Raw genomic sequence first — 21,687 nt, forward strand, 5'->3', positions numbered from 1 at the left:
TTGACAGACTGATGACAATAATCCAGGTGGTGGTGGACCCAGAGCAGTGAGCTGAGGTGTCTAAATTGGTCCACCTGCCACTGACTGATGGGGGCCACCATCTGCACCTCACCCCCCAGTCCTTCATGTTGCTTGCTTCCTTCAAGGGTTGGGAGTACAGGCAGGCCAGCTGCACAGTGGCATGAACTTACACAAGCTGTCACCCCGATAGGTAACTAAACAACAAGTGCCTCATGAGGAGGAAGGAACAGTCAGGCACCAGTGTTTCATGCCTGTAATCCTAGCTACTCAGGAGGCAGAGATTAGGAGGATTGTGGTTCGAAGCCAGCCTCAGGCAAATAGTTCCCAAAATCTTACCTTGAAAATACTCAACACAAAAAAATAGGGCTGGCAGAGTGGCTCAAGTGGTAGAGCACCTGCCTAACAAAAGCAAGGCCCTGAGTTCAAATCCCAGTTAATTAAAAAAGAAAAGAACACATTCGGGACAAAAAATTTTTTTTTGTCTGACTTGCTCTTTGTATTTCAAGAACCCACAGGTCTGGGGGTGTAGCTTAATGGTAGAGCACTTGCCCAGTGTGAGCAAAGCTCTTTCATCCCTAGCACCAAAAGAAAAGAAAAAAAAAAGTTTTAGTTCAATTGCCAAATCTACCAAGACTAAAACTACCAAGAACCTAGAAGAACACGTGGCACAGAGCATGAAGGAGGCCAAGTTAGGAATCCTGGCTAAGCTGCGCCCAAATCATCTTTTGGGCAAAACTGATGGATAGGTGAGCACTAGCGAACCTCTCTCACTTGCCCAAAGTCACACAGTTAATTAAAGGCTGAGCCAGGCTGAGAATGTTGATGTACTTTATTCTCTAACTGGCCTGTGTCACACACAACCTGTGGTCACTGCAACCTCCAGCCAGCTGAGCTAATTGACAAGAAATCTAATTGGTCCAATGCTGTGGGGGTTGCCCTGATTTGTTTGCATCTCTGAGATGCCCTGATGCCTGGGAATCCTTATTAGTGAGATTCCATCACCTCTGTGAAGGTTTGGGCTCATGCATTTAGCAATGAAGAGGGAGAAGCCCATGGGATATCTGGAGACAAGGGAGTTACCCCTCCCGTGGGTGCTGAGGGCCGGGAGTGTCGGGGGCAGGGACCCTGGACTTTGAATCTTGAGAGAAGCTGGGAGGCTAATGGACTTCATTCCATAGTCCACCTGCATCCTGCTCCCAGCTACCTCCCCAGCTTCTGTGCAGGAAGTTTGTGAAAATGACACCGAGCCAGGAACAGGAGACCCTGTGTCCCTGTCCTTAGCTCTCTCTTTCTCCACCTAGCAGGGTGAAAGCCTGGCTGGAGCAGACTGTCGGTATGCTGAAATCATCTTGGAGTCAGATGTCTCACCAGACTCCACCTGAGGCAGGAGCAGGCACTGGCTGTTGGCCTCTCTGCAAGGGACTGGCAACGACGTGTGTCCTGACTCCTTCCCTGAGGGCCCTGCTCTTGAAGGCTCCTGGCTTTTCTTGTCTTGTCCCTGGAGCTTCAGGGTCCAACTCTGCTAACCTTTGTAAGATGGAATGGAGGGAGCCTACAAGATCTGCTGGGAGAGGTGGCCAGCGTGTTTGACAGATAGTGCTCTGGATCGAGGCTGTCCGAATGCATTTGTGTTGTCCCCTCATACCCAGCCAGCCCAGAGAAAAGACTAACCCTTCTTGACAGAATCAGTTCAGCCCTATCCTCTGAGCAGGGCCCAGGGTGGGCAAGGGGCTGGCTGGGGCTGGCTGGGCTCTCTGGCCCTCAGCCGGGGGGCGGGGAGGTCTGTTGATTGGGGAAGAGACCCAGGGAACACTGGTGCACCCAACAGTCAAGGCCCAGTCTTTCCCAGGGGACTGAGCTGGAACTTAGGGAAGCTGAATGGGATCCCTGTCTCCTCAGCTTCTTCCAAATCCCAGGCAAAAGTAGAGAAGAGGGCAGGGAAAGAGAGGCCTGGCTTGGTTTCTTTCACCCCATCCCTCTCCATCCTGAGGCCTAGTTCTCATGCACTGCCTCTACTTGGGGGGAATCAGGCTAGCTTGAGTTTGAATCCTGGGGGCCTAGGAGAGAGGGGAAGGGTCTTCTGGACTCCTTTGTGAAGCACTTGTGTGGGATGTCCCCTGCCTACCCTAGTCAGGCCCACCCTCAAGCAGAATACTGGATGCTCCACTCTGGCATCTAGTGCCTGTGGTCACCATTTGTGTCCCCTGTCCCCCCCTTACTGGAGCTTTGCCTCCTGCCCTATTTAATAAGTTGTCAATTTACAATGCTTGTGAGAGCTGAGCAAGGGCCCCCAGACTTCTGGGAGTAAGAAATATGTTCATGTTGCTGAAGACAGGAAGGCTGTGCAGAAGGAGGTGGGCTCGGGTCTCTGTGGGCATAGGGACAAAGCCTGTGGCAGGATTCACCACTGGGGTTTCTGCAGGTCAGGGGCAGCACCACATGGCTAAGAAGGGAATAGGGTCCCAGTTAGGGATGGGGTCAGCTGCCCTAACTCCTGGGCTGCAGACTAGATGCTGGGTGAGGCTGGCACTCTGCTGGGGAAAGAGGAAGAGGGAGAGCCCTACTGAGGATGTCTGGGGAGCCTGGATGGAACCCTGGGGAAGGAAGCCAGGGAGAGGCCTGCCAGACTCTTAAGAGGACTGGAGGATGGAGGCAATGCAAATTCCTGGCCTAAAAGGGTTATAAATTTCATGATCCCCCCAACACCCACAAAATAGCAAACAGCACTTGAGCATTTACCACGGGCAGGTAGGAATGCACCTGACCACCTCACGCATCTTTCCAGAGGAGGGGCAGAGAGGGGTGTCTTCCCAGACTAGAAGGGCAAGTGCAAGTGCAGCTGCAGCCATGGGACAACCACAGACTGCCTATGATAACAATGGTCCCAGTAGGTTGTAACAGAGTTGAAAATTTCCCTTTGCCTGGTGATGCTGTTGCTGTCCTAATGTCTAGTGTATTGTGTTCTCTTGTGTGTTCTTGTGTGTGTGTGTTCTTGTGTGTGTGTGTTCTTGTGTATGTGTGTTCTTGTGTGTGTGTGTGTTGATATAAACCAACCTACTACACTGCCAGTCGTATAAGGTACAACAATACAATTATGTACAGTACACAATCCGTGGTAATAAATGACTATGCTACTGGTGTATGCATTTACTATATGTCATTATTTCAAGTGTGTATGCCTTTGTGTTATGTAGGCAACAGCTTCATCTTTTTTTTGTGTGTGTGTGGTACTGGGGTTGAACTCAGGACTTCACACTTGCTAGGCAAGTGCTCTACCACTTGAGTCAAGATTCTTGCCCTTTTTGTGTTGGTAATTTTTGAGATAGGGTCTTGCCTTATTGCCCTGACCAGCCTGACGATCCTCCTATTTATGCTTCTTCATGTAGCTGGGATGATAGGTATGTACCACTGTGCCCAGCTATTGGTCTGGATGGGATCTCAAACACTTTTTGCTAGAGTTGGCCTTGAACCACTATCCTTCCGATCTCTATCTTCAGACTAGCTAGGATTACAGGCTTGAGCCACTGAGCCAGCCTCATCCATCCGTGTTTGCCACATCCAGTGGTTGACCTAGACCATCTGGGTTGGGGTAAGGGTGTTCTCTGATGTTCACACAATCCCAAATGGCCTAACAACACTTCTCTCAGAAGGTATCCTGTCATTAAACATGTGATTACAGTTCATCTGGGAGGTAAGGCCAGGAGACCCACGAGAGGGAAGGGAAGTGAGATGGAGCAGAGCAGGTGTGCAGTATGCATCTCTGACTGGCTTCTTGAAGGATGAGGAGTTGCAATTCTTACACACCAGTTCCCATGGCTGGCCAAAGGGCTGCTCACCAAGTGGTCCATTCCAGGGCTCCTCTGGCCTCCTGTGCAAAGGATCAGAGAGCACATGGAGTTCTAGTTGCCGGCAGGCCCTTTATATGTGGAGCACAGAAACGCAGATGCTGGCAGCTGAAAGGGTGGTTCTTGTGTATAGAGATAGTATCTGTTGTCCCCTTGTCAGATGGCAAAACTAAGGCTCAAAGAGGTCTCCTGCCCAAGGTCTCCCAGCTGGTGATTGCTGTTTTGAGATCTGCCACCAAAACCCATGTATTTTTTTCTTTAAAAAATATTTTTTAGCCCGTATCCTTTCTGTCTTAACCCTGGCACATTTTGTTTCCCTTCTCAGATGGCGAGCCCCTGGGGTGATGACTCTGTCCCCTGTCCCCTGCCAGTGCCCAGCATGTGTCAAACATGAGGCTGCTGTCCATCATGGCAAGTAGAAAGATTATTTCTGGCTCCTAGGATCTGAGCTAAGGCAGCTAGGCCTCATTAGTGCCATTGGTGTGGACCTGGAAAAATGTAAGCATCAAATTCTCCTCTCAACACACAGTGGAGGGTGGCAGTTCAAACTTCTTTTATACAATGGGGAGTGTCTTCTGTATTCTGGTTCAACTATGTCCCCTCTCCTAATCCCTTGGTTGAAGTCCTAACCCCAGTACCTCCTAGTGGGACTGTATTTGGAGAATAAAAGTGACATGAGTGGGTCCTAATCCACTATGACTGGTATCCTTCTAAGAAGAGGCTATCTGGCCCCAGACACACACAGAGATGATCACGGAAAGACACAGGGAGAAGATGGCTGTTTGTAAGCTAGGGAGAGAGACATGGGGAGAAGCAGGCTTGTTTGATTTCAGACTTCCAGCTTCCAGAGCTGGGGAAAATGGATTTCACTTTGTTTAAGCCTCCCAGCCTGAGGTATTGGTTACAGCAGCCTAAGAGGACTAATACAATCCACTAACTTAGAATTTAGAACTGACCAAAGGGTGATGGAGGTGGGGGTTCCATGGCTCATGCCTGTAATCCTGACTACTTTGGAGGTGGAGATTGTAAGGATCACAGTTCAAGGCCAGCCCGGACAAAAAGTTAACAAGATCCTATCTAAAAGAACAAGCTAAGGTGGACCATGCCAGCTATACCGGAGGCATATGTAAGAGGTTACAATCTGAGGCTGGCCCCAGGCAAAAAGTGTGAGAACGTATTTGGAAAATAAGTAATGAAAAAAGGGCTGGTGGAGTGGCTCAAGTGGTAAAGCAACTGTCCAGCATGAGTGAGGCCCCAAGTTCGACTGCCAGAACTGCCACAAAATATAACATGGAATAAAAAAGAAGTTGCTCAAAGTGCTGCCCCTACAGACCTGCGGGATCTTGGGTTTGGGGAGGAGCTAAAGGAGAAGGTGGTCCAGTCTCATAAGAGCCAGACAGTGACTCATTCCGGTGTCGGTCTTACCATCTGTCACACGGAAATCATGTCCATAAGACAGTTATGGTGTCAATGCTCTACCTGCAAGGGGGCTTCAGGGTGATTATGATTATGTCTAGGCACCTGTGGAACACAGCAAAAAGCCTGTCAAGGCTCCACATAGAACTGGGTTCAAGTATCACTTTTGCTACTTAACTGCTGTGTGACCTTAGGGAGGGTGCTTAACCTTTCTGAACTGCAGTTTTCTCATCTGTAAAATAGACTAACGACATATTATCTGGAGGGGTTGTTAAGGGATTACATGAGAAAACTCAGGTGACATGACTGGTGTCCCCAAAGGGATATGTAGATGCTTGGTACTCTATTCAAACCTGTGATGATTTTGTAGAAAGCTATGGGATTTAAACTGATGGGTTGCTTTTGCCCCTGGGTGGGGCTCCCTCATGTCCAGGATGGGCCTGTGCCTGGGTGTGGGCCGCAGTTCCCTGCCCACTCCCCTTCTGGTCCCAGGAACCTGTCTGTTCCCAGTGAGTTGGGTTTCTTTCGCCTGAAGGCCACTTTATGAGTCACATAAACGGGGACCAACAGGGGTCCTTTAGGATAAAAATCCCCAGTCTCTTTAGAGGCCGGGCTCTCTAGTTTCCTGATCACTGAGGGGCCGGCTGAGCCGCGGTGTGACAAAGGCTAGCTCCCACGGTCAGCGTGTGGACAACAGATTCTCGCTGCTCCTCCTGCCTATTTATCTCCACCTCTGCCTTCCCATATTTTATGGGAAGGACTCATGATCCCCCGCCCATATCTTTGCATATGGTTGCCGAGGCCTGAAAGTCCCTGATTTATGAAAACCTGATGCGATGCTGCCTTCTCCCAGGGCGCTCCCGGCTTTCCAGACAGAGCGACCTCTCTGTAGTGGTGACTGTGAACCCGGGCAGGAAAGGATTGGGCGGCAATCGCCGCCCGCTGCCACCAGGGGGCGTGCGGCGCAGAAGCGTCCCGGGCTGCATCTCATCCCGACCCTTGACAGTTTGAATCCTAAGCAGGGAGTGACACTTGCCTCAGAGTGCCAGAGCGCTGGACGGGGGGGGGGGGGGGACACGGCAGCAGGCGCTATCCTTAGGCAGGGAAGACCCACTCTTCAAGTGGGAGGGGCTGCAGTGGAAATGCAGCCTGTAGGTGGTCCATTCTCAGCAAGGAGGGCAGGCGAGTGAGGCTTGAACACACTTCTGCTTCTCCATGAAGACCCCAGCCAAGGGTCATCATAGGGTAGAGTCCATCTGGCAATTAGAATAAAAATTCTGGGAACAAGGGGTGTGGCTCAGTGGGGGGAAGCCTTGAAGCAGGCCATGCTGGCAGACCTTCCCCAAACTCCTTTCCAGAAAGGCTATTGGCTCTGTGAATGCTGTACCAGATGTGTACTTCTTGTCCCCTCCTTGTCTGCCACCCCACCAGGCAGGAGCTCCAACAGATGGTGACCCCAGCTTGTTCACTCTGGATTCCCAGGTGAGGCTGGTGCAAGGAGCATCCTGTAGGTGTCATCTTCAGGTCCTCAGACCCCCACATTTCCTGTAGCTATATGCTTCTGTTTCTTTTCTTCTCAACCAGGGAACCACAGCACACTGGAGAGACCCAGATACCTCACACAAGACAGGTGAGGGGCACAGGGCTCCAAATGAATGAAGGAGCAGGTACACTGAGTGCTTGGGAATTAGCTGAGGGGCCCACTTGAACCCCCTCTCCCTAGGTCCCCTTCCCAGTGTGAGAACTTGTCCTCTCTTGGGTGATGTGTTGGTCATTTCAGATGTTACCTTAGCTGTGCTACAGTCCTCGATTAGTCTATCACTCACCTACGAGTTGTTTAGAAGGCATTTTTAGGCATGGTGGTGCACACTCATAATCCCAGCACTCTCTCAATGATCATGGAGGGCCTGAGCCCATCATTTGAAAGGCCTTAAGAGCAGAGCTAAGGCTTCCATGAGAAGAAATGCCACCTGCAGGCCACAGCACTCCTGATGCAGGCTATGGGTTCATACGTGCTTAACCTCCATCTTCCTCCCCACCCCCCCTCATGCAGTTGTGCAGCAAATCTCTTAAAGATCCACCTTGTGCTGGTGTTGGTGCAGGTGGCAAGAAAGTGCCCTGAGCCTGGGATGGGGAGCAGGAAGCAAGATGGAGCAGAGCCCATGCAGGCCATCCAGGTGCTAAGCCTTTTGTCACATTTAACCTGTTAGAGCAATCCCCACTTGATAGAAGAGGCAACTGAGGCACAGAAGTGTTACGTGCTTGCAGCAGTATAGGGTCTTGCTAACCTGGATCAGAAACTCCAGGCTCCAGGGCACTAATGTTTAACCTTTTTGTGCAAACAATCCCTTTTGGAACCAGGTTAAAGCTCTGACTTCCTCTGAGTGATTCTTTCACATGCGTAATTAAATGCACAGGGTTTCAAAGGAAACCATTTAAGAAAAAATGCTTATCAAAATAATGATGACATAGTAATCTATGTAGCAAGACCTGTCTCAAAACAACAACAGAAGTCCCACATAACTGGTCACTGGTCCCTGGTTACCTTCCTAATGGGGGCAAAGTTGCAATGAGAGGTCCATGATAATGAAGGTTATTTATTCCCCTTCCAAGTTCACAGACCCTGACCCCTGATCTAGGATAGCCTTCCTCACCCCCTGGGGTGCCTGTCTTGCTGGGCTAGTGACTGATTAGTTCATGGATCCCAGTGAAACCTCTGTCTCACAGTAGCTATCCTCCCAGGAGCTCAGGTCCCAGGGGAGGACACAGTCAGCTGAACAACTCCCCTGCCAAGCTCAGCCCCTCCTGCTCTGATGCCCATGTGTCTTTGCTACAGTCCCGGGCAACTTGCATTCTCCCCACGTCCCCAGTGTCACTTGGAAACCTGGCTCTGCTGCTGTCTTGCTGCTCTTCCCAGGGACAGAGGCCGTGGTCACTGTGTTTCCAGTAAGTCCTTACTGTGCTGTCCACATGGCCTTACTGGCAGACTGACTTGCCCTCCTGCATGCAGAATGGCTTTGGAGGATGAGGTGGCATCTCTTGGCTGAGAGTCTGGAAGGCAAGGGAGAAAGGCAGGCTGCCTTGGGGGTTTGGCTAGCCCACTGTCCTGCCCTCCTACAAGTACTTGCTTTGTGCCTTGGGTGGGGGCTCATGTACAGCAGTTGGAGGGGCCATCTGTACCCCACAACTTTCTCCCCCCCACCCCCGGCATAGCCCTGATGAAAATAAATGTCTTATATGGCAGCTCAATTTGGCTCCACTCACACCTCTATCTCCTTCTCACTTCATGTGGCTTCTCTCACTCCGAAAGGACTGATGGGTGGCAAGGGGACTGGAGCTAACCAAGACCCCTTTGTCTGTCCTGGCAGGTTCTTGCCCCACCTTCTCACCCAGAGAAGTCAAAAGGGGCTCCAGAGAGTATACCCATTTGACAGCAGGGAAGACTGGGGCTGGAGAGGGGCAGGAGCTGAAGAGTACAGATAGAGCCTTGACTTGCAGCAGGAGGTAGGGGGAGACAGGGGAGGCAGAAGGAGGCAGAGGGAGGCAGGGGAGGTAAGGGGAGACAGGGGGAAAGAGGGGGAAGAAGGGGAGGCCCTTCCCTTGGTGATGCTATTCTTCACACAAGCTTACTACTTCCAAAGCTGACTCTAGAAATGCACTGGGTGGGGGGAGGGGGGTCCTTCTGGAAAGGGCCCTAATGCAGAATTTCTGAGAAGAGTTTTCACAAATGCTAGTGTCCCTGCTGGTAGTAATTGAGGCCGCAGTTTTCTGGGGCTTACTACACACCAGGCAGGTTTAAGAGCTCACCACGTTAAGGAACTTTCATATTATCTCTATGAGGTTCCTGGTGCTATTTTCTGCATTTCTCAGATGAGGAAGCAGAGGCACAGAACCTGCTCAAGGCAACACAGCTAGTCAGTGGCAGAGCAAGTTTGGTCCTCCAGCAAGAATGTTCTGGAATCCATGGTCTGCTACTGCATAAAATCTGGCTAACGGTGCCAGGGGAGAATAACACAATGATTACATGCACGTTAAAGTTCTAAAAAGTTCATCTGTGAAACAAACTGTTCTGGTTTGGATAGGAAGTGTCTCTCCAAAAGGCTGTGCATTAAAGGCTTGGTCCTCAGGGGTGGATCCAGTCACTTAGAGGTGACTGGATCACGAGGACTCCGACTTCAGTAGCGGATTCATCCACTGATGGATTCATACTTTGGTGGCATTATTGGGAGGTGACGGAAATGAGGGGGTCAGCCTGGTGGGAAGAAGTAGGTCACTGCGGTGTACCCTTGAAACTTGAAGGTTACGTCTTGTACCTGGTCCCTTTTTCTGCCATCTCTGCTTCCTGTGCCATGAGGTGAGCAGCTCTGCTCCAACACCCTTTCTGCTCACCATGCTATATTTCAGCACAGCCCAGAAACAATGGAACCATGTGACCATTGCCTGAGCTACAACAAACCTCTCCTCCTTCTGTTGTTCTCTCAGGTATTTGTCACAGTGAAAAAACAAACAAACAAACAAAATTTGGGGGTCATACTGGGGCTTGAACTCAGGGCCTCTGTGTTTGCTTGGCAGGAATATACTACCACTTGAGCCATTCTGCCAGCCATTTTTATGGTGGTTATTTTTGAGATCAGATCTCACTGTATGCCCTGGCAGGCCCAGGCAATCCCCCTATTTGTGATTCCTTATGAAGCTGGGGATGGCACTACATCCAAGCACTGGTTGAGCGGGGGGGGGGGGTCTCAGAAACTTTTCCCTCCTGCACTGGCCTCAAACCTCTATCCTCCCAATTTCCACTTCCCAAGTAGCTAGGATTACAGGCTTGAGCCACTACACCCGGCATAAACAAACATTTTTTGACTCAGAGTTTTCAAAACCAATTTTATCTAACAGTACTTTATTTTACTTTCAAAGATGGAGAACCATCTAGGAATTTCTGTCTTATACCCAAGAGTGACGCTAGTGAAGGCCAGACCTTTTGGTTGGCGGATGGGGATTGGAGGATTTTTAAAATTCTGATAACCCTGAAACTAGCTCTGTTTGGTGATGGGATCATGTGCTTCTTCCAAATATTTCACAAACTGAGAAAATGCAAACTGTGGTTGGAGTCTGGGAAGCTCTTCTGCTGTTAATACTGCATTTTTAGCCATGTGCTTGCTTTTACTCTCTCTTCTGAATGTTGGGGAGGGTTAGCTGTTGCCTCATGGCAGCTGTGTTTCACGACACTGAGCATGTGTGCACAGGGTGGGTGTATGGACTGAGTAGCCAAAAGGTGAGAAACAGGGTGTCAGAGCAAGAACAGAACCCCCCATGGTGTCCTGTCCTCTGGCCCAGCCAGGAAGGAAGTCTGTTGAGCAGGGATGGGCTGGGAGGGAGAAGATATGAATATGGAGTGTCTGGTGTTTCCACAGAACTGTGGCCTCATATGAAAGCCAGGCAACATGAGCTCATTCTTGGATCTCTGAAACCTGATTCCTTCCTGTCAAAGGAAGTCCAGCGGCCACAGCTATTAGCACCACGGACAGCGGCAGGCCTGGCAGGTGCCTCCTGGGGAAGGCAGCACTGGGCCCCCAGTTGCTCAAGGAGCAGACACTGGGGGACTGAGCTTTACAGAGACAGAGAGTGGCTTTGCACTGTGTAGATGGATCCTAGATGGAATCACTGTCACGTACCCATCCTCTAACCCACAAAATGGATAGATGGCCAAGAAGGTGGTGACAAAGTGAGGGTGATGGTACAGTGATGCCCTCTAGGAGGATGCAGAGATGACCAAAGTTCAGCAACACTGTGGCACGGCATTGCTTAAGCTCTTTGTTTTGCCTCAGTTTTCAGGACCTGGTGCATCTTTGGAGCGTAGCACACAGTAGCTTCCTGGCTCATGTTGATGCAATGGGAGGATGAGCCCAAGTTCTCTGTGTGAGCAAAGGGCAGAGTCTCCCTCTAGAGGGAAACCATATGGTCTCAGATGAGCTTTGCAACTGAAAGCCTGCTTCCCCAGCAGTCCACAGGTGTGTAGTCAGAATATGGAAACTTTCTTGATTCACAAAGCTGTCAAGAACAAACAAACAAAGAGCCACACCCCTCTAGTAGCCTTAGTGCTGTTGGCAGCTTGCTGTGCTGCTCAGGGAAAAACATACCCAGCTCTGGGCTTTCCTGTCCCACTTGGCTTAGCCACAGCTGCATGTTGTATCCAGTCCCAAGGCCAGCTCTGTGGGGGTGAGGATGCCCAGTGACGGTATCTTTGCTGAAAAACACACAGCCTCACATGGGGAGAAGCCACTTGGGGGCAGACAGGATGTTGCAAGGGTCATCTGAGGACTGCCACCTGTGTATTGTCTAGCCCCAGGAGCATAAGTGGTTGAGGGAGGTGACAGAGTCTATGCGGAGAGTTTATCAGGAAGGCAGAGAAGGTGGGGAAGGTGGCCTACACAGGCTTCTCAGCTAATGAGGGGCAGAGGATTCTGCTTGCAGCAGATCCCCTATATCTCACATAGGAAGGCTCTCAACAGATACTTTCTGCCAGGCGAGTCATTAAGCTGTACCACCCTGCCTGCAAGGGGACAGAGAGGAGGTACGGTGGGCAGTGGTGCCCAAGCGGTTGCTTCTCTAGCTAGCACGGTGTGAGGATAAGGCTGGCTCAGTGTGGAGCTCGAATCACTCTGGGTTTCTGAGACAGCAGTTAGGAGGGTAATGGGGGACTTGAACCCTAGAGAAAGCAGACCCAGGGACAGTAGCAGACCCACTGCTTTCTGAATACCCAGCAGGGCCAGCTCCTCAGAGGAGAGCTAATTAGGGCTCCCACAGCAGCCTCAGTCAGGGCTGGGAGAGGGCTCTCTGGGGCTGGGTGACCCTCTTGACTCAAATGTGTAAATGCTGCTTCCGGCTAATGGGTCTAGCTGCTGCCTCCTCATGGGCTCTTGAGAAGCTCTCTGAGCATCTTCAGGGGTACCCCTCTCCCCATTTACTGTGAGCATCTCAGGAGCTCAGCTGGAGATGGAGGTGACCCTTGGGTCACAGTGGCCTGACACTAAACAACAGCAGGGGCCCGTGGGATGAGTATCATTCTCCCTCTGGCTATTGACTGTGGAGTGCTAGTTCCTGCCTTAAAGGACCAGAGGGGCTGTGGTCTCCACACCCCACAAAATACCTAGCTCAGTGCTAGAGTGATCACTGGGAACTGCAAACAACAGTAACATTTGCAAAAACAGGGATTTATTTTAGCTTTTTCATATGTAAAATGGGTCAGTGCTGTGAGCATTAAAAGAGTGAATATATCTAAAATTTTCTTGGCATACTACTCAGTAAATACTACCTCTTATTTTGGCAGTACTGGGGTTTGAACTCAAGCCTTACGCTTGCTAGGCAGGCCCTCTGCCACTTGAGACACTCTGCCAGTCCTTTTTTTGTGTTGTGTATTTTTGAGATAGCATCTCAAGAACTATTTGCCAGGGCTGTCTTTGAACCATGATCCTCTTCATCTCTGCCTTCAGAGTAGCTAGGATTACAGGCAAAAGCCACCAGCACCCAGCTCACTCTTTTTTTTTTTTCCTTTTTTCTGGGGGCTACTCAGTGGTAGAGTATTTATTTAGTATGTGCAAGGCCCTGGGTTTGATCCCTAGTACTGAAAAAAAACCCACAAAAAAACAAAAAAAACCCACACATAAACATAGTAGAATGTCAATTTGTAAACTGCTCCCAAGTCCAATTTTGTGCTGCTAGTTTTAAAACTTGCTACTTTCCAGTGAGCAGAACTCGTGTAGAGTCTGCCCTTCTCTTGCTGTTTTTTTTTATTTTTATTTTTTTATTCATATGTGCATACAATGTTTGGGTCATTTCTCCCCCCTTCCCCCACCCCCTCCCTCTCCTCCCCACCCCCTCAATACCCGGCAGAAACTATTTTGCCCTTATGTCTAATTTTGTTGAAGAGAGAGTATAAGCAATAATAGGAGGGACCAAGGGTTTTTGCTAGTTGAGATAAGGATAGGTATACAGGAAGTTTACTCGCATTGCTTTCCTGTGCATGTGTGTTACCTTCTAAATTAATTCTTCTAGAACTAACCTTTTCTCTAGTTCCTGGTCCCCTTCTCCTATTGGCCTCAGTTGCTTTTAAGGTATCTGCTTTAGTTTCTCTGCGTTGAGGGCAACAAATGCTAACTAACTTTTTAGGTGTCTTATCTATCCTCATATCTCCCTCGTGTGTTCTCGCTTTTATCTTGTGATCAAAATCCAATCCCCTTGTTGTGTTTGTCCTTGATCTAATGTCTGCATATGAGGGAGAACATAGGATTTTTGATCTTTTGGGCCAGGCTAACCTCACTCAGAATGATGTTCTCCAATTCCATCCATTTACCAGCGAATGATAACATTTCGTTCTTCTTCATGGCTGCATAGAATTCCATTGTGTATAGATACCACATTTTCTTAATTCATTCGTCAGTAGTGGGGCATCTTGGCTGTTTCCATAGCTTGGCTATTGTGAATAGTGCTGCAGTAAACATGGGTGTGCAGGTGCCTCTGGAGTAACCTGTGTCACAGTCTTTTGGGTATATCCCCAAGAGTGGTATTGCTGGATCAAATGGTAGATCAATGTCTAGCTTTTTAAGTAGCCTCCAAATTTTTTTCCAGAGTGGTTGTACTAGTTTACATTCCCACCAACAGTGTAACAATGTTTAGCTTTTTAAGTAGCCTCCAATTTTTTTTCCAGAGACCCAGCTCACTCTTAAGTTTTATCTTTCACCTCACAGTACCTCCTTTATCTCACAACAGCGTTGGTCTTCCACTCCAATTCTTTGTCCCTTTCCTACCTGAGCCACTCGAGAGCTGCATATAGACTGTATGCCCTTTCCTGATCTCATGTTCACTCTGCAGTCTACTGCTTTCCAGCTTTTTCTCCCACTACTCAGGACAGGTGTCTTGTGAAGGCTCTGTATTAGTCAGGCTGATGTGGCATTATCTCTGCTACGTTCCCCAGTGACGTCTGTCTTCTCATGGCCCGTGGATCCCTTCCCTCTTCTTCTTAATCTCCTGGCAGCTTTCCAAACAAGTTGTCCTGCCTTCCTCTTGAAATGCTTTCCTCTACAAGCCATTCTCCCCCCTCCTTCCCTCTATTCCTGTCTTCCTTTCTCTCTCCTCTGCCTGTCTTTCAATGGCTGGGGTTGAGGTGAGGGATTGTTCATTGCGCAGCTGCTCCTTGTCCTCTCCTTTCCATCTCCCCTTCCACTCTCCATTCCCAAGGTTACAAACATCTGCACCCTGGAAAGGCTCAGTGTCTACCTCCATGCTACTTCATCCCTGAGGACCAGACTCGTGTCCACTGGCTATGATGTCTTCATTCAAACGGTTCCCTGAAGCCCACAGTAGACATGAACCAAACAGAGCTCAAAATTTCACCTCCTGTCTCCCTTAGAGGATCATTTGCCCCCAAATATCCCCTTCTTATGTTCATTCGCCCAAACACTCATGCCAGATCTTGAGAGTTAGCCTTGATTTTCTTCCTGCTCCTTCCTTAATGTCTCTCTCAAATCTATCGGCAAGACTCATGGATTATGCATTCAAAATGTAGCTGGAATTCACCCATTTCTCTTCTACTACCCCAAATCAAGTCATCATTACCGCTTGCTTTCAAACTCCTTTCCTCCTTTCTAGTCCTTCCTCAACATCCATCGAGCACACAGCAGCCCGGGTGATCTTTGCGAAATGCCGCTAGCATCTTGCCACCATGTCACCCTCCTACTCACAGTGCTTAGGGGTTCTGTTTTGCACTCAGTCTAAAGTCCACACCTTTTAACAAGGACTGTCTTGGTCATCTTTCCTTTACTATCACAAGTAGCTGAGATGAGCCAACTTAAAAAGAGGAAAGGTTTATTTTGGCTCACTGCTTTGGAGGTTTCAGTCCATGGTCAGTTGGCCTGTTGCTTTTGGGTACGTCATGAGGCAGCACATCATGGTGTTGACATGTGCTCACCTTGTGACTGGGATGAAAGAGAAAGAAGAGCCCTGGGTCTCACAATCCCTCAAAAGCACACCCTCAGTGACCCCCAAACTTCCCACTATGCTCCACCTTTTAAGATTTTTCCCATTTCCCAATATTGCCAAAGGCGGGTGACCGGACCTTTGCACATGGACCTTTGGGGTATCTAAACCACAACAGACACCAAGTCTGTGTCATCTTGTCTGTGTCTCCTCCCTGACTCACTGCATGTTTCCCTTCCCCTTGGGAATAGAGGCAGGAGATTAGTCAATGCATTCAAGATGATGTCTCTAAAGAGTTGGGGACACAGGTCTAATTTTCACAAAGCATAAACATCCACATGCTAAACAGTAGCTGTTTAGGTGCAACCCCCAAGTGATATGTAGAAAGAGACACTGGGAGGGCAGTCCAGGGACTCACATAGCACAGATAGAATGGAAGGCACCATGATTCTACCGTTTACCAATGCACACTCAGTTCTTGGCACAGTTCTTTACATACAATACGACCAATAACAACTGTTAATAATAACAAATTATTGAACAAGCAAATGACACAGTGCAGGAGTGCAATTCCTGCTCAGGCTTATTGGGACAGGCTAACAAGCACACAAACATTTGGTAGTATGATATCTGATTGCAGAGAACATTCTGAGTACTCTAAAAGTTACATGGAATGGTCAGCTCTGCTTGGGGAGGAATCAGGGAAGACTTCAGATGAGGAGGTAACACTTGGCAGCAACTGGAAGGATAACTGGGCATGAGTAGGAGTCAGGCATCCCAGGTTGAAGACACTGCAGTGCAGGGGAATAAAAGTAGACTTGTTCCTAGCGGGGATCACCAGAGCCCCAGACCAGACAGTGTATGATCCATGGTCAAACTATGTGTCATAGATCACAGGACTTCAAAGGGGAGAGGCTGGTGGTGACTGGCAGGAATGGATGGAAGAAATGCTGCCTGGATTGGGTTATGAAGGCAATTCAGGACAGATCTGAGTCTTAACTGGGCCTTGAAATGTAAAGCCAGACAGAAGACAATATGCTAATGAAGCTTGTAATTAATATTGATAAGAAGACAGTCATCCATGATGCAGACCACTCAGGAGGAGCAGAAGCCAGGGGGATGAGAAGGAGAGTGTCAGACACTCCAGGGCCCCTCATCTGGCCCTGTTCCTGGAAGGGAGGGTAGGGTCAGGGCCAGGGCCTCAGGACTCGGGCTTGCTGGGCGGAGCCTGCTTGCATGGCCTGCTAGCTGGCTGGTGCTGCACCTGCCACCTGGTGGAGGAAGCTGTTTTCACTGCAAGCCTAAGGGGTTCCTAGCAATGCTCATCCCAGGAAAGGCTGCTCTGCCTGTGGTCTGTGAAGGTGAACATCTTAATCTCCATTATCTGTCCATTTTTGCTTCTTCCCTTTCCAGCCCTTGCAAGGCCCAAACCACTGCAACTTCGGGACCGTGGTCTGCAGGGCTTGGAAGATAAACTGCATGAATGCCTGCCTGGACAATGTTCCTCCAGGTGGAACTGGTGGCTGGGGATAGCTAAGCAATCTTGGCAGAGGACAGAAAGCCAGAGCAACACAGGCAGGTGGTGGAGGTGGTTAGGGGTGAGGGGCGCGGACAGGGCAGCCACCTTCTGTAGTTTGGAGGAGGATATAGTATGTGAATGATATTTAAATCTTTCACTTTTTAGCCATAAGTCCCTCTGTGTCACCCTACTTATTGTTCATATGACTCATCTTAGCAGTCATAAACATGACAGTGAAGATATAAGGCATCAATTGTTGACTGTAACAGCTAACTTTCTTTTAGGCCAGCTATTGTTCTGAATTAATTAACTCATTTACTCCTCCAAGTAACTCTGAGGTATGTACTTTTCTCATCCCCATTCTACACACTAGGAGACAGGTTCAGAGAGGTGAAGCAGATTGCTCAAGATCACACAGGATGTTTTAGAGCCAGGATCTGGAAGCAGTGTGGTTCCTGTAGCACCTGTTGTAGGGATGGACCTGGAGCAGGGAGGAGAGGGCTCTCAAGACCCAGGAAAGAGCTGCACTGTGCCCAGTTCTGAGAACCCCTGGTCTGGATGGAGAAAGATTCTAGCTCTGTCATATAGGTAGAAGCCACTGGGCAAGTGCCTTATACCTTTGTTTTCTCATCTGTATGACGGGAGGATAGTCACTGATGCACAGGACTATTTCCAGGAATAAATGCAAGAGCACATGCAAAGTGTCTGATGCTTAGTAGGTGTCCAGTATATTGAATATCTTCACTTTCTCTCCTGGGTAAAGTTGGCTTCAGACAGGGCTCTGTTGTTCTTCCCAGGAGGATTACTGAGGGCCTGCCAAGTGAGGAGGGGTGGGAAATGACCAGAGTGACAAAAACGGATTAACTAACCTGCAAAAGCACAGCTCCTGATAAACGCAATAGGAGCGTTTATGGTTGTTCTAGAGATGCAGAATCAGAGCTGGGGGGTTTTCATTCCTCCCGTCTCTGCTTTTTTCTTTCAGTGCTCAGGATGGAACCCAGGGCCTCCAGCTCTGCAGGCTTTTCGTATCTGATCCTGAGGTCTTCCCAACATGGGATGTGGAGGTGGGTGATCCTTCCTTTCCTCAGCCTCTGCTGCTGCACTGGAGATGGGTAGACAATTCTCTGATCTGGAGTCACAGCATCTTCAAGACTTGGGCTAAGAATGGCTTGAGGGGTCTTCCCCGCCCCCCCTTAAATAACAAAGCCCACCAACGGAGTAGGGAACTGGGTTTCTTCCATGGAATGTGTCCTACATCTGTCTGGGAACGGTGGAGCTAATTGCCCCCAATCACCACCAAGTGCTGGTGTCAAACAATTGAGTTTCCAAAAGAGCTTTATACAGAGGACAAACTCAGCTATTTTCTGGTGAAAGAAAGTTCTGAGGCTAACAGGTTCTGGTACTAGGGGCTTTGGGCTTTTTAAAAGAGTCTTTCCAAGAGGTGGGCGGGGGTGGGGGGGGGTCCTCTGTTGAGACATACTTAACAGTTTGGAGTCCTTGGTTTACTAAATAGTGTCCAGGAGCAAGATTTGTTTAGTTCTGAAGTAACTCCGGAGGTCCTTCCTTCGGGGTCTGAGGCTTTAAGCTGTCCGGAACTTGTAGGGTTGAGGTCTGGTCCTGTTTAGGCAATGGGTGGGGGTGGATTTGGTGACCCCCGAAGGACCTTGCTGACGCCAGGATTCTGAGCCCCTTCGTGGCCCTGTGGGGTGCCTGTGTGCGCCCCGCGAATGCGCGCGAGGGTGTTCGTGCGTGCTGGTCGGTGGGAGGCGCGTGTGACCCACGGGTTGGTGTGTCTGTGTGCCCGGGTTGGGGGCTGCGCCCACTTGTGGCTCCCTTGCGCCGCCAGGAGGAACAGCGCCTTTGCCGCTTCTACTGAGGACGCCTCCCGATAGGAGGAGGACCCGAGGCTGATGACATGAGGGCGCCGTCTCCCGAGTGATGGCAGCGCGCGCTGCCTCGCCGCCTCCGCCGCTCAGCCCCGGACTCCTTACGTCAGGGTAGCTGGGTCCCCCCTCCGCGCGGGAGCCAGCCAGCTGCGGGAGAGCAGAGCAGAGTGCGCCGCGGAGCCGGGGCGCCTCACTGCGCGCGGTGCCCGCCGCCGAGCCCCGCGGAGCCCAGTCCGGCAGGAGGCAGCGTCAAGGAGCCACCGCCGGACGCCGCAAGTGGACCCAGCACTCCTCGGCTGCCGCCACCCAGACCTGTGGGGCGCCGGGCTCGTCCTGCGCGCTTCCCCGCCATGCGTGCCGGGCTCCACGGCTCTCCCGAGCAGCCCCAGTGTGGTGGGCACGGGAGCCCAGGCAGGGACGCCTCTTGCTGAAGTAGTTGGGTGGCCAGGGTAGGGGTCGCCACGTCGGGGACGCGGCCAGGACCCGCGGAGTTGGCCCCTGAGCGCGGGGAGCGGGGCCACCCGCGCCGCACCACCATTACTTCCCCGGGTGGCAAGGAGGAGCTGGTGGCGGTCGCCTCCCGGCTGTGGCAGCGGCGGCGCCGCGCCTGCCTGGCGGCCGTCGGCGTACTCCTGGCCATGGCCCTCGGGCTGCTCATCGCAGTGCCCCTGCTGCTGCAGGCGGCGCCCCCCGGCGCGGCGCACTACGAGATGATGGGCACCTGCCGCATGATCTGCGACCCGTATAGCGCCGCGCCGGGAGGGGGCCCCGCGGGCGCCAAGGCGCCACCGCCCGGACCCAGCACGGCTGCCCTGGAAGTCATGCAAGACCTCAGCGCTAATCCTCCCCCTCCCTTTATCCAGGGACCTAAGGGCGACCCGGGGAGACCCGGCAAGCCAGGGCCGCGGGGTCCCCCTGGAGAGCCAGGCCCGCCTGGACCCAGGGGCCCCCCGGGGGAAAAGGGCGACTCGGGGAGGCCGGGGCTGCCCGGGCTGCAGTTGACCACAAGCGCGGCCGGCGGCGTCGGAGTGGTGGGCGGCGGAGCCGGGGGTGGGGGCGACTCCGAGGGCGAAGTGACCAGCGCGCTGAGCGCCACCTTTAGCGGTCCCAAGATCGCCTTTTATGTCGGACTTAAGAGCCCTCACGAAGGTTATGAGGTGCTCAAGTTCGACGACGTGGTCACCAATCTCGGCAATCACTACGACCCCACCACCGGCAAGTTCAGCTGCCAGGTGCGCGGCATCTACTTCTTTACCTACCACATCCTGATGCGCGGCGGTGACGGCACAAGCATGTGGGCGGACCTCTGCAAGAACGGGCAGGTCAGTGATCCCCAACCCCACAGGGCCCCGCAGGCTCCCATAGACCCTTGGCCGAGCCAAGAACCGTTTCGGAACGAGCTCCCATTGTCCCCATCCGGGAGCGGTCGAACAAGCCCCGGGAAGGAGTGCGCCGCGGTGCCACGCTTCCCAGCGAGCAGCGCTTACTGCAACGTGGGGCCTGAGGTTGGGCCCCAGGAGCCCAAAGACCCTACCACCCAAACTGCGCTCTCGGGTAACTTGGGTCCTGGCCTGCAGCCAAACAAACCTCACTTTTCTTTAGTTCCCCGGTTGCACTTGGGTCGCCCCTTGCCCTCCAGTCCCCTTTCCCCTTAGTCCTGGCCCTTGGTTTCCATCCTTCCACACTGGGTCAATGTCCACGAAGCTCCCTGTCTTCCTCCTTCCTTGACTCGCCAGCTGTGGAGAGGAGAGGACCGGGAAAGAGTTGGCCAAGTTGGAGAGAGAGCTTGTAGCTGGGGAGGGAGTGTCAGCTATAAAATCTCAGGCAGACGTTTGGTTAGGGGACGCGCCATGTCGGGGCCGAGCAAAACCTCAGGAAGAAGTGCCCAGGCTCACCCGCTCCCCTGGTTCGCCCCCAGGTCCGAGCCAGCGCCATCGCGCAGGACGCGGACCAGAACTACGACTATGCTAGTAACAGCGTGGTGCTGCACCTGGATTCAGGAGACGAGGTGTACGTGAAGCTGGACGGCGGAAAAGCGCACGGAGGCAATAACAACAAGTACAGCACATTCTCGGGTTTTCTTCTGTACCCGGATTAGGGGCGCAGAGGGCGCGAGCCCCAGTGGCTTCAGGCCACCCTATCCCCACGAGGGGCGCGCAGCTCTTTGGCGAGGGGCGCGCAGCTCTTTCGCTTCATGACACTTCCTGACATCTCTGTTGGAAAAGACACATCCCTGCTGTCCTTGTCCCGCTCCAGGCCTCTGTGACTCACCAAGTTGCAGATTGAGCCCCTGGTCCCTGCGCCCAACATGGGGAAGGAGAGGGGACGCCTAAGTGGCGAGCTGAGTAGGAACCGAGCCCTTCAGGCAAGACTTTGCAAACATGATTGGACTGGACAGGCCATGCCATGCAGGAGACTGCCCTCTCCCGACCTCCTCCTCCCAGTGCTCCAGGCCAAGGGCTCCAGGCCCTGTGAGGGAACTAGGCCCACTGTGAGCGGCTCCCTGGGACCTCCCTTTTTGTGACCCGGAATACTTGTGCCAGATTTTCCTGTCCATCAGCCAAAACCCACCCCTAGCAGAATTCCAGCAAACAAAAGTCACCTTTCCACACACACCACACTCCCTCCTGATTCAGACCCACTGCGATGCATTAAATTATGTTTTTAGACTATGGGCTCCCTTGTTGTCTTTGTCACTGTGGCCCCTGGACTGGGGCTTCAGATATCCTCCTTGGCATAAAGACCAGAACAGTGCATCTATGCACTGCTTTCTAGCTGCTGTCCTGTCCCCTCCACCTGGGATGGGGGGAAAGATGTGGGGACACAGGGAGCACCTCCCACCCTTTCCCAAAGGTTCTTCCTAAGGGGAGGGGCTGTAGGGGGAGGAACGACTTTGAGGAAGGCAGAGATGAGTCCAGTTTCTGACAATTTGGACAACTTTGTCCTCCTGGACTTGGGGGAGGAGGTCAGAAGAGAGGACTGCTGTAAAATGAGGGATGAGTGAGGCAGCAGGACTCTAAGCTCCTGG

At 51.6% G+C, this 21,687-nt stretch overlaps 1 protein-coding gene across 1 annotated transcript; it reads left to right on the top strand.

The window, feature by feature from the left end:
- The first annotated feature begins 18,750 nt into the window (after nt 1–18,750).
- Nucleotides 18,751–21,328, top strand: C1ql2 (complement C1q like 2). The gene is made up of 2 exons (XM_020184087.2): nt 18,751–19,981; nt 20,578–21,328. Exons 1-2 carry the CDS (start codon nt 19,298–19,300, stop codon nt 20,755–20,757), a joined length of 864 nt encoding a protein of 287 aa, XP_020039676.1. The 5' UTR covers nt 18,751–19,297; the 3' UTR covers nt 20,758–21,328.
- Nucleotides 21,329–21,687: the final 359 nt, after the last annotated feature.

Source organism: Castor canadensis, chromosome 4 (genome assembly GCF_047511655.1).
Source record: "Castor canadensis chromosome 4, mCasCan1.hap1v2, whole genome shotgun sequence".
NCBI classification, from domain to species: Eukaryota; Metazoa; Chordata; class Mammalia; order Rodentia; family Castoridae; genus Castor; species Castor canadensis.

Excerpts from the sequence above, each read along its gene's own strand:
- C1ql2 (XM_020184087.2), top strand. The coding sequence starts at position 19,298 with ATGGCCCTCGGGCTGCTCATCGCAGTGCCCCTGCTGCTGCAGGCGGCG. Across the intron at positions 19,982-20,577 it reads ACCTCTGCAAGAACGGGCAG|GTCCGAGCCAGCGCCATCGC; the intron begins GTCAGTGATCCC and ends GTTCGCCCCCAG.